The 12,905-nt window shown below is 32.5% G+C and overlaps 1 protein-coding gene and 1 long non-coding RNA gene across 2 annotated transcripts; both read left to right on the forward strand.

Moving 5' to 3' along the window:
• The first annotated feature begins 286 nt into the window (after nucleotides 1-286).
• LOC105171180 (UPSTREAM OF FLC protein (DUF966)) lies at nucleotides 287-4,328 on the forward strand. Its single transcript, XM_011092208.3, has 5 exons — nucleotides 287-757; nucleotides 885-954; nucleotides 1,634-1,746; nucleotides 1,836-2,655; nucleotides 4,026-4,328. Exons 1-5 carry the CDS (start codon nucleotides 535-537, stop codon nucleotides 4,138-4,140), a joined length of 1,341 nt encoding a protein of 446 aa, XP_011090510.1. The 5' UTR covers nucleotides 287-534; the 3' UTR covers nucleotides 4,141-4,328.
• A 7,037-nt stretch (nucleotides 4,329-11,365) lies between these two features.
• LOC148786866 (uncharacterized) lies at nucleotides 11,366-11,852 on the forward strand. The gene is made up of 2 exons (XR_016067565.1): nucleotides 11,366-11,552; nucleotides 11,636-11,852. It is a non-coding gene; the product is annotated as an uncharacterized LOC148786866 (long non-coding RNA).
• Nucleotides 11,853-12,905: the final 1,053 nt, after the last annotated feature.

Raw genomic sequence — 12,905 nt, forward strand, 5'->3', positions numbered from 1 at the left:
CTATAGTAATCAATCGTATCGAAAAATTATATTTTTTCGGGCGATCCTATATTCAGATGAAAAAATTTACAAAAATATCTTTCAAAAACATTAGATACCACCCCTCAAAATATGTAACTATAATTTTATAAAAAAACAAAAAGATGTTCATATATTTGAACTGAGTACTCATATAAATTTACCCAATTTATTATCTAAGATTTCAAATCCCTATTTCCAAATCCATATCAATTCAAACTTAAATTTTTTTTTCTCGTGCTACAATTTTTTTCCCAAGAAAAGAGAGCTTGACCTCACACATATATATTCCTACCGTATCTCTCCCTAGAAGGAGAAAGAATTTTCTGTAGATGCAGTGATCGAGGCATTCTCTCTTTCTTTGCCTTGTCTCCATCCATATCTCTTCTGTTTGCCCGTGTGAGGGAGTGGGACTGAGATGAAAAAAGAGTACACTTTACGCCACTGTGTGTTGTGTGTGTAAACCTCTTCAAGATTAATAATTTCAAAGTTGAAGGATAATCATTAATCAGAGAGATGGAGATGGAGGTTGTCCGAGAGAGGAGGAGGGTTTGTAGAGAAATGAGCAGTCCTGATCATGAGAAGAGGGGCAGAGGAGTGTGTGTCCAAACAAGAATTATGCGGCAGCCCACCTTCAAGAAAGTTCAGGTTGTCTATTACCTCTCAAGAAACGGACATCTCCAGCACCCTCATTACATGGAAGTCACTCATCTTGCTCATCAACAACTTCGTCTCAAAGGTATATTACATGTTATTGGTTTTTTTTTTTGTTGGTAAATGCGCGTATCAGACAGACGTTGGTAGCCGATTTTGTAGTAACATGAGATATAATATTGAAAGCTACTCGTGGTTGTTTCTTGCTGCAGATGTTATGGACCGGCTTACAGTGCTCAGGGGCAAAGGCATGCCCTCACTTTACTCCTGGTCTTGCAAAAGGTACTATGTCTGTGTGTGGGCGCGATGTTTTCATGTGGTTTAATTCGCTTTCTAGTGTGGAAATTTGAATTAAATAGTTTTCATATTTGGATTTTTTTGGTGATTTTGGAGCTCTTGGTTGTTCGGACTTGCGCATAGATTGCATACATGGAGGGTAGTCATTGTGTTAAACGCAGACTCAAAGTTTCAAGAATCACCAAGAATTTTTCAGACAAAGATTTTGATGGGGTTGTTTGGCTACTTTTTAGTATGGAAAATATATAAATATATTCCTTTTCGTTAAAGGGAATTTCTCATTTCACGGAAAGGATTGTTCTTGGTGAGTTCCCAAGTCCTTAAATCATAAGGACTCAATTTCATACATGGATGGTCGTAATTGTTAGTTGGCAAGATTCCGACTGTTGTGAATCACCAAAAATTTTCTTCAACAAAGAGTAAGCTGTGTGGCTATGTTTTTTAATATGGAAATGTAAATATATTGTATTTCATATGTGGGGAGATGGGAATTCCTCGGTCACCAAAAGAGTGTTGTTGTTCTTGGTTAGTTTTGGAATCTCGGAATTATTCATATACATGAATGGTAGTGACTGTGCTAGAGTCAGAGTTGTGTGGTTATGAAGTCACAAATAGCATGAAGGATACATGCTTACATGTATTAATTGGTGGGTGATGGTGTTAGGAGCTACAAGAATGGGTATGTGTGGAATGATTTGGTAGAAAATGATGTGATTTATCCATCAGAAGGAGCTGAATATGTACTCAAAGGATCTGAACTCATTGAGGGCTGCACAGGTAATTTCTTGTTTTGTCTTCCTAGAATGTCTTGAATAGACCAAAATTGCACTGTACTGAGGTTTCATTCTTGAAACTATGGACTTTAGAGAAACTGCACCATCTTCAAGTTGGATATGCTGGCCAAGACTCAGACTTCCAGCCCAAACGCAAGTCGTTAGGATCGAAACAACGGACGGAGCCCGATGTCATGGCCAATACGAGGTATGATCGTCGTGGTGACGATGATGGAGGAAATGCGGAAGAAGATGAGGAAGAGGAAGAATATGAAGAGAAAAGGAGCTGCACAAGCAGCACGACCCCACACTCTCGGTGCTCGCGGGGTGTCTCCACTGATGAAATCGAAGAGTTTAAGCAACAACAAGAGGATGCAAGAAAGAATGTCCCTGCTGCTCAGCTTTCCCCTGACACCAACTCATTCTCGTCCGGTTCCACCACGTCGTCTGCCGTCTCCGACAAGGTGAACAACAGTGCAATTCAAAATAGCAACAATAATAATAACACGTCTAAGCGATTTGAAGACGGTGATCCAGTGGGGAGTGAGACATTGCTGAGCAGAAACTCTATGCTCCTCAGCCTGATTGCATGTGGTGGCTCGGTGTCGTTCAGGAAAACTGTGGCCCCACCAGTTGTGAAGCAGGCTTTGCCGCCGTGCGTGGCGGCTAGGAAGAGCAACGGTGGTGGCAGCGGCGACATCCATAAACGGGTTGTTTGCAAGGCGGCAGCAAAGGTGGCGGTGGAGGAGGCCGATGAGATGATAATAGGCTGCATGTCTGAGAATCCGCGGTTCGGCAACTTGCAGGCAGAGGAAAAGGAGTATTTCAGTGGGAGTATCGTGGAGGGCGTAGCCACAGAAAGAAGTCAGGTTGAGGCTGGACTGAAGAGATCATCTTCCCATAATGAAGAAAGGTGAGTACTCATCATGCAATCCTTTCTTACAAATTCCTCCTGGATTTGGACATGTTTAGTTTCTTATTCTTGTACATCATGGTAAGTCACTTGATCAGAGTTCTATATAAGAATTTAATCACACGATAAATATATTATACTTCATAAAAAAAAAAAAAGGTACTAACACCTAATTTAGACCAAAGGAGCAGCTGTTTCCCATAAAAAAAAAAGGACAAGAATCATAAGACTAACAAGAAAAAAAATGAGAGGGACATGAAGATGATGTCAAATGATTAAGTTGAACTGAAGTCAACTCAAATAGTTTGTCAGGTGTTGTTCTGCTGTGGAAAAAAGACAAAGGAAAAACCAAAAAGATCATAACAGAGATGATAAAACATCAAGAAATGGGCTTGTTCTTTAGCTTTTGGCAAGAAGCAAATTTGCATTTTTTAGTGGGGCCCATTTGGTATGTGCACAACAAAATTGAGTTTTGATTTTCTCTCCTTTCTAGGCTTTAGGTTCACAAGACTTGGAGCTTCCAACCACAATCATATGACACAGTAGTTTTCTATGTATTAGGTCAACTTTGGTTCTTAGTCTCATCATACGTTGGATTGTGGAGCTGAATCCAATATTATCATTACGTCCAGTAATTACGAACTTTTTACACTTTTTTTCGTCAAAGGATGCATTTGTAATCTTGTGAACTGCCTCATAAAGTAGTTGATGAATAGTCGTCCATTATGATTTTGATCGAACTATATTAATTACAGAGTAAGTGAATGCACTTTCTATGTTATTAATCATTCTCCCTAAATTATACACCAATTACACGACAAGTGTATTTACTTACCGTATAATCGATTTAGGTCCAGTCAAATAAATTTGAGTTAAAATTTTCTTATGATTTTACTACAAAATCTACCCTAATTGGTTTTGTTGTCATTCTCAGTATTCGATTTCTAGTATTTCTATGTGAGTTTTGTTATTATATTGCCTTTGTGTAAGAAATGAAAGTACGGTTGAATTAATAAGTTATGTAATACGTTTTTTCACAAAAAGACGTGACATAGTGAAAGTGCGTTTGAATGAAGATATCTTATAATATTTTTTATTATACAAAAAGACGTCATACAATGAAAATATATTACGATTAAGATGTTTTATGTTAGTTTTTTGTACAAAAAAGACGTGATAGAATGAAAAAAATGCCGAAATCATGATGTTTTGTGGGTTGCTGAATATTATTATATATCTTATGTCAGAACAATCGTCGGCACCGCCGACATGAGATAATTTTACTATAATTAAGGATATCGATCCTCGGGACATGCTAAGGTAATTTTTTAAATTTAATATGATCATACACTAGTTTTATCCTTGATCAGGAGCGCCATGAATGGGGTAGCAGAAGCAGCTGAGGAGGAAGTGGAAAAAGAGAGAGGGGTGAAAGGGAAATGCATTCCGAGGAAGAAGACATCTTCAAAAATGTCCAAGAAATGACAACATGAAAAGGCTTCATTGCATTAGCTGTCGTCTGCTTGCAACTTTTATTGTACCTACTTATGAACAGTTAATGTGGGATTTATGGCAATGAATGTGATTTTCCCAACTGTGTGACCAGTGAAATGTTGATAAAAGCTGTGCAGTTTGATCTGTGGAGGAGATAAAATTCCTGTTGTCTCTTTGTCTCTGCTGCTCTTTGACAGTGTGCGGAAATCATTAAATTGCTCTTCTTGTTGTAGCTGGTACTGAGTGTTTATAATGGGAGTAGTAATTATACCCCGGGGTAAATTACATCGCCAACTTTTAAAATTTAATTTGATTACGTAAATATTATTTTGTCTATTACATCGATGATCTTTGAAATTAGATCTGATTACACAGATATTTTATGCCACTTACATCGACAACTTTTGAAATTAAATCTAATTATGTAAATATTTTCATCCACTTACATCGAAAATCTTTGGAATTAGCTCTGATCATACAAATATATTCTGTCATTTACGTCGATGACCTTCGAAATTGATTTGACTACGCAATTTCGACCACTTGCAAAATTATAAGTACATTCCTTGGCAGAATGCTAATTTACTTATATTAGGGGTCGGTTTGTAAAATTTTGTTCCTAAGTATTTAGTAAAATTGTAATCACAACTATAATATCAGGGTGCGTATTTACAATTTGCAAAGATCGGATAAATTTATTTAGTTAATAATCATCTTAAAGATGTTTAAAATTAGATTTGTATTTTTTAATGTTAAGATTTTTTCTTCAAGAGTTTGGATTTTAAAACAGTCATGATAATGATAAATAAATTGTTAATTATTTGTTCATATTTTGATGCAGGTCACTAAATCTGGTACCCTGAGATCGGTTGGCTGATTCCCTCTTTGAGTTTCCAACTAGTGGATTTTGAGAACAGAACACACATTAGGTTTGCTGGGTAGCCCCTAACTAAGGCCATCCGATACTTAAATTAGAAAGTGGGGTCGAAAGCGATCAGTGGAGAGTGAGCAAGATAAAAAAAAATGATAAATACACTTCCGTAAATATTTATAAATGCTGGTATTTGTAGTTTACGGTACCACATGGTAAGGTGCCACGTGGCATCATTTGAGCGTTCTGGTGTCAGGTGATCCAACGACTATCAAAGCGGGCGGATCTATTGGTCTGGGTCAGGCGGGTTGGGTCGAGTGATCCGACCCGCGCCTTCATGCGCGGATCCTATCCATTATTGCAAATTCCTATAAAAAAATAGGGGTATTTTGATCTTTTGTAAATTACCCTCATCATATTTAAATAATAGTTTGATTTGATTATAAAAGAATTCTAGCTAAATAAATGAATTAAATTGAGTAAAAGACCGGAACAAAAATTATTTTTATTTATTTAATGTCAATTACTTGAATATATTGAATTAAGATAATATTAACTTTTTGAACTTTAGTTTAATGTGTCATTAAATTATCTTCAAATATATAGACTGTAACATGAATTTTGCTGCTAAACGACAAGTAATTGGCCCAGAAAAAAGATAATAGGTTTTATAGTGATATAGATCGCGCGAAATCAGGATCTCCGGGTTGGATCGCTGGGTCGGATCGCTATTCTTAGGTTGCTAAATACCTCTTTCGAACTACCTGTAGTGGATCCTGAGAACAAAGCAACGTGAGACTAGCCGAGTAGCCCTCGGCGATGGCTCTCCGATGCTTAAGTTAGAAAAGTGGGGTCGAAAATATGGTGATGAGATCGAGTGAGATCACAAATATGGCGGTAAAATGAAGTGGTGAAAACGTATTTGAATAATCATAAATGAGGCTATTTATAATTGTACGGTACCCTCTATGTATGCGACACGTGGCCCCAATGAAAGCGAGCCACATCATCCTCTATAAAAGCCTGCTGCCGCCGCTGTTGTACCTACACATTGGGCCCCACGCGTGCAGTCATGAAAAGGTGCTGAAAAATATAGGGGTATTTTGGTAATTATATAACTTCCCTTATCATATAGCAAGATCCATATATAATTTATTACAACCTACACATTAAAAAAAATATTTTTCTTAAATTTTTTTGTAAAAAATCAAAACTAGAATTATATATCTCAATAATGGTGGGAAAATAATTGGTTTAATAATACGAAAACAAACAAAAGTCAAGAGATATACAGAAAGATAATAGAATCAACAAAAAACTCAAAAATTTTGCCATGAAACTTTATAGGACATTTGATAAAAAGAATAAACTTAATAAATTTCAATTATTTATAAACCATAATAATTATTATATTAGTACTTCAATAAATAATTAATATTATATTATATTTTACAAAAGAATTCAAAGTTTGTAAAATATTTTATACTTTTTATAACTATTTTTTTAAGAAAATAAAGCAAATGTTAGTTCTGCACATACAACGCACGTGAATCTAGCTAGTAATTACAAAATTATTAACAACTTATTTGTTGTATATTCTTATTATATTCAAACACTTCAAAAGCTTATTTTAAACTCCAATATTTTTCGTAAGTTTCAAACATGAAACACCTTCTAAGTTTATAAGACGTTTTAAAAACTTAATGGGTTGAATCTTACTTTAGACATAAGCTTTGACGGGTTTTGATAAATAAAATGTCGGAACTTATAAGATGATCTTTGGTGTAATAATCCTCTTATATTGTGCATATCAGATTCGAGTAGCATCGCAAGGATCGAAAAATTTTCTCTAGATCCTGAAATTATCACATGTTTATAGTAGCATGTTTTGAAAAACTTAAGGATTGATTAGAGGAGGTTGAGATATTCCCAAAATCTTTGAAATTTCTATGCTATGGGAATAATGCATATCCCGTTGTTTGCCATGTCATCTAAACCCCACATCAGTATAACGAGTTCATGTCAGATCAACAAAAGAATAGCCTAGAATCAAGGAATTAGTTACTTGTGATCTTCATCCAGCCAAATCCAATTGACATGTGAATCCCTGTTGGTGTACTTTTAGAGTTAGGCGGCATTTGATGAGTGAAACAAGGTTGACGGGTCAGCTGAGGTGGATGAGTCCTAAGCTTTCTGATATTGAGCTTGAACAGGGTGGTGCCCCTTCAACAAGGCGACGAATGTTGAGCTAGTCCGGTTGCTGGTCCTTCGGCCTGCTGACAGTAGGTGGGCCAGTAGGGCTTGCGCATGTCGGTGTTTAGTAATGTAGCCCAACTCTACAGCACGATTTGGGTTGGATTTCGTCTTTGGGCTTGAAAGAAATAAATGCCTCGGGTATCAGTAATACTGATTAAAATAAGACCATTAAAACTCTTAGAATTTTAAATCACATAAATAAATATTTTTAACGTTAAGTAAAAATGTGAAATACAAACAAAATAGCAAGAATATTTTTGTCTTTTGGATGTTAAAATAAAAGAACTTAAAATTAGCCCTTTTGGCATATTACACCCTAAAACTAAAAAATAAAAATAGTATATTTCACCCATCAAACTTACTTTTTTTGGGCATAACGCATACTGACGCACAGAATGACCGAGTCATTTATTTTTTTATTATAATTTTTTTTTATATTAATATAATTTTTTACTTTTTCTGGGCATAACGCACACTTACGCACAGAATGGCTGAGTCATTTATTTTTTTATTATCAAAATTTTTTTTATATTAATATAATTTTTTTAAATATATTAATAATAAATAACGAGTCGCGATTTTAAATCGTGATTCCATTAATTTTTTTTTTTAAAACACGCCCAAGTCGCAATTAGGAATAGCGACTTGGGTGGGTGGGCAATTTTTTTTTTTTGGTTTAATCAAATTTTATATAATTAATTATATAATTTCATTTAATTATATATAATTAATATATTAAAGTTCAAAAAATCATAATATTAAAATTATACAATTGTACAAAAAGATATTCATAATATATTTGTACACTTAATTATAATTTTAAAATTAATATAATTTTAATATTATGATTTTTTGAACTTTAATATGTTAATTATATATAATTAAATAAAATTATATAATTAATTATATAAAGTTTGATTAAACAAAAAAAAAAATTGCTCACCCACCCAAGTCGCAATTCGGAATTGCGACTTGGACGTGTTTTAAAAAAAAAATTAATTTTAAATGGTGACTCGTTATATTATTATTAATATATTTAAAAAAATTATATTAATATAATTTTTTTTATAATAAAAAAATAAATGACTCCAGAATGACCACTGCAAAATAATTTTTCAGGAAATAAAACATCATTTTTCTAACAAACAGTTTTTGTTTCTATATTTTCACATATTATTTTGTGAATGCAATGTCAATCACTTTAATTGGTTTTAGATATTCCCAAAGCAGTTTTGCTTTGATGTACCGCAAAAAACCACAGGGGAAAATTATTTTTTTGTCCCCCAAGTATTCCTAATATTAGTTTAGTATAGCACCATCTAATGGCATTACGACTGTATTTTTTTTTAAATATTATATATAAAGTAAACTTTGTTTATACATACATAAATAGGGAAAAGTATTATTTTAGTCCGCTAAGTATGCCTAATTTTAATTTTAATTTGATAACTATGTCCATTTTTGTTTAGGTCCAATAACTTATGAAATTGCTTACTTTTAGTTCTTTGGCAGATTTTCAGACAATTTTACCCCTATGAGTGCATATGGACTAAAACTGCATTTCAAAAGTTGCATAGGGGTAAAATTGTCCGAAAATCTGCCAGATGACTAAAAGTAAGCAATTTTGTAAGTTACTAGACCTAAACAAAAATAGACATAGTTATCGAACTAAAATTAAAATTAGACATACTTAACGGATTAAAATAATACTTTTTCCTACATAAATATACTTATAATTCAGTTCCAGTTGAATATATTTACACGTCATTTCAACGTTACAACAAACATAATCAACTTTTCATCTATAAGATAATATATATATATATATATATATATGCCCATATCACATACCACAAAGTAAAAGTGTTAGAATTGGTTCCCACACCATCCACATTTTTATTTCCACTTATGCATTTTCAAAATGTGATTTGTATTCTTACAGACGAATGAGAAGAAAATTACATACTGGTTCGATCTGACTCGAATGCAAGGTTTAGACCTAGCTCTTGGAGGGTAGACACCTCAAGATGTACTCCTGAAAAATATGAGTAGAGAAATGAGTCTCCAACTCAATAAGTAAATAACCGGCGCCATCTATACATTTACATCGAATATAGTCCAGACAAGAGAAAATAAGCAACATCTGTAGAATATAATCAATTTAATTCCAACATAATTAACTTTCTTACATAACACAACCAACTCATAACAAGACAAATTAATTAAACTCCTCTTTTCCTAGTCTACTTACCAGAACGTGCTATAGTAACACCTCTACCAACTGAACCTCATAATTTATTACATAATATTTAAATAAATTCCCTTGACATGCAACACAGGTTCATCAACCTCATTTCGCATCAAAATTCTTTTCATATCATCGTAGTTTTTTTCACATCGCATTATATCTTTTTTCATATCGTGTAATATATCTTTTCATTTCATTTTGCCACACAAGCTATTGAACAATATCAAGGGCTACTCATATCATAGTTATATTTAGTTTTAATCATTCTCTCGTTTCCACATATCACCATTCTTGTAAGCAACTAGTGACGTAAAGCACGTCTCAATATGTGTTCATTTGCAAACACTAACAACACATTATTAACCAAATAGAATATTTTAATACATTTTCATATTTCATTTAACAACATAATCATTCAAATTAAATCATCCACCACATGCAACTCCATATAAATTAGTTCCAGCATGAATCATGAATTTACATAAAACTAGTATCACAAGAAAATGAAACACATATAGATAATACGAATTATTTACTTACCCCGATTTTACGCCAACGTATTTAGCAGATAGGGAATTGTTTAATCCTCTACTTTTTCCCCAAATCCTATACTAAGTTATAACGTATATAATCAATATATCAAAAATATATATAGTAATTTTTAAATAAAATATTAAATATTATCTGTATAGTTTCCAATAGTTTTTTAATATTTTAGTATGACAAAACTCAAATCTTCATTTAATTTCTTTTAAATAATTAAATATTCTAAACTTCTCAGGTATTATCTAAATTTATCAATTAACTCATAAGAGTTCATCTTATCAATCCCTCATACTTTATAATTATCGTTCTCCATTACGTTCTTGAATTAAATTATTACAAAAATCTCATTTTCTATTTTAATAAACATAATACTTCTCAAATATAATTTTTTAATATATCTTAAATATAATTTTTGAATATTTTTATGAATTTTTTATTAATTCCTTGCTACTATAGAATTTAATTAGATACCAATACATATAATAAAGTATGTGGTCAATAAGCCCTTAGAAATTGAGTACATTAAGTATAGTAATGATTAACTTTAACAAATTAAATAATTTAATTAACCAACTATTATATTTTTAAGTCAAATATGATATTTAATTAATCACTAATTTAAATAACCAAACCCTTAAAATTTTCAGTTAAACACTATATCAGATAATATAAATTATATTTAATAAATGACTAATTAAATAATTTAATTATATAAATTAATTAATAATTTAAAATATTATTTCCTACCTATACTGACGGAGCACACGATTCACGAAGAAGAAAAGGAGGACCCCAGCCACACGTGCCCAACCGAGAGCATTCTCATCCCCACTTTTTTCGTATATACTTTTATATTATTTATTATTTTTTTAATAGCTTTTGATAAAATTATAAATTAGTCCCTTAGCTTTTAAATTTACATTATTCACCGCTAAAAATACTTTAAAAAGTTTCAATCAAGTCCCTTAAAATTTTAATATATTCAAATTTCAACCTATAATTTATTTATTACTCAATATAAGTTTCTTTATACTTACCAGTTAGTCCCACAATTATGTATTAAATCTTTGAATGTTACATGTAGTTCTATAAGTATACTCATATTTTATTAACTCCAATAACTTACAAAATTGATTAGTTCTAGTCCTCCGATGGCTGCGATTTATGATTGGCCAGAAAGTGACTTGGCTAGACACCTAGATGAGTTTTTCTTAATTTATAATTCAATGTAGCTAAAAACATGAGGTGGAAGACAAATTGACCATACTTGGAGGGAAGAAATGTCACTTTTCCTAACCAACAAAGTATGTTTTCTTTTCTTCAAGCTTGCACAAACCATTTCCTTCCTTCTATCTCGGCTCCAACATGTCTTTTTCCATGGAGGGATCACCTTTTTGCTACTATGGAAAGAGAGCAATGGTTAGAACTTCTTGAAGTAACCAAAATCCAGGAAGGAGGTTCTATTCTTGTCAATATTACAAGGTAATATGTTCAATTTTTTTCCTCTAATCAGATTTTTTAGTATTATAGAGAGAAGGGTGTTGTTTTTTTGTTTGTGTGCTCAGGCAAATACTGTAATTCTTGGGCTGCTTGCAAGATGCTCTCGATTTGAAGAAGAAATTAGAAAAATGAAGACGATTGAGGAAGAAATTATTCATTTCAGAAAAAAGTATATGTATTGGAAGATTATTGCACTCGTATTTTTTTTATATTTTCTTAAGGTATGGTTTGTTTAATTGTGGCCTTTATTTTTATTTTTTGTTGAAGAACAATTTGTATGTATGTTGTGTGTAATTTTATTATTAATTGAAGAATATTTTATTAATTGTAGTATGGTTTGTTTAATTGCTCCTGATTTGTTTTTTTTTTTTTAAAGAACAATTTTAATGCTGGCATCTATTTTTTAGAAGCCAAAAAAAGAAGCCTGTATTATTTGAGCCATCAAGCCCCTGTTTTTGTAGCTGTTTGAAGACTCTGTTTTTCAGACAACACAAAAACACGAACAAACCAAAAATACAACCAAAATTTCATAAAATACACAAAAAAGTAAAGAAAAAAGAAACAATTGCTGCTAAAAGAACAAGAACAAAGCAAAAGTACAAAAAAATGCACTGTGTTAAGCCAAAATGCATTTTTTCCAGTGCTGTAAAAATATATATAGGTTTTCCATTAACCAACCATCAAAATCCAACCAAAATGCTCAAAACCTTCAAACATAGTATTCATCGATACATGATTTTCTTCAAGTTTTTTCCATCAACCAACCAAAATACAATCACCCTCTTCCAAAACAGCATTGGTTCATCAAAAACAAGAAAAACGCCTTTGCTATTACATTTTTTCCATCAACCACCCTCTTCACAATTTAGATTGGACTATATGACGAATATTTTTCCTACCTTCGCCATGGACGCGTTGATCCTGAACTTGCTTGTTCTTGAATTGCTCAAACATTGGTGTTGTTGTTGTTGTAGCTTTTGGAGGTAACTTGAAAGCAGAGGTTGGTGCCATATATCCCTGCACGAGCTTAAATTAATTACCTGAACCAAAACATATAAGAATAAAAAACCAAGATCATTTCCACTCCTTGTTCTTCTATGTATGACCACATCGACTCCTCATGCACAGGCTCTTTTCCTTTTCTTCTAATTATACCTTAAGTTTCTGTAGGATACTTTCAGCTTCATTCACTTGGCTTGCCTCATCTGTAACAGGTTCATTTGGAACTTTTGCAATAGGTTCATTTCTTCCCATAACCTGACATAACAACTATTAACAACTGATATGACATTAGTCGAGCCTTAAGAAAATCACCTGCCTTGCAACATCAGTAAT

The sequence above is a fragment of the Sesamum indicum genome, linkage group LG9, assembly GCF_026168435.1.
Source record: "Sesamum indicum cultivar Baizhima isolate 11 linkage group LG9, ASM2616843v1, whole genome shotgun sequence".
Taxonomy (NCBI): Eukaryota; Viridiplantae; Streptophyta; class Magnoliopsida; order Lamiales; family Pedaliaceae; genus Sesamum; species Sesamum indicum.

Coding starts and splice junctions, on each gene's coding strand:
- LOC105171180 (XM_011092208.3), top strand. CDS start 535: ATGGAGATGGAGGTTGTCCGAGAGAGGAGGAGGGTTTGTAGAGAAATG. Junction 955..1,633: donor TACTCCTGGTCTTGCAAAAG/GTACTATGTCTG, acceptor TGATGGTGTTAG/GAGCTACAAGAATGGGTATG. Junction 1,747..1,835: donor ACTCATTGAGGGCTGCACAG/GTAATTTCTTGT, acceptor TATGGACTTTAG/AGAAACTGCACCATCTTCAA.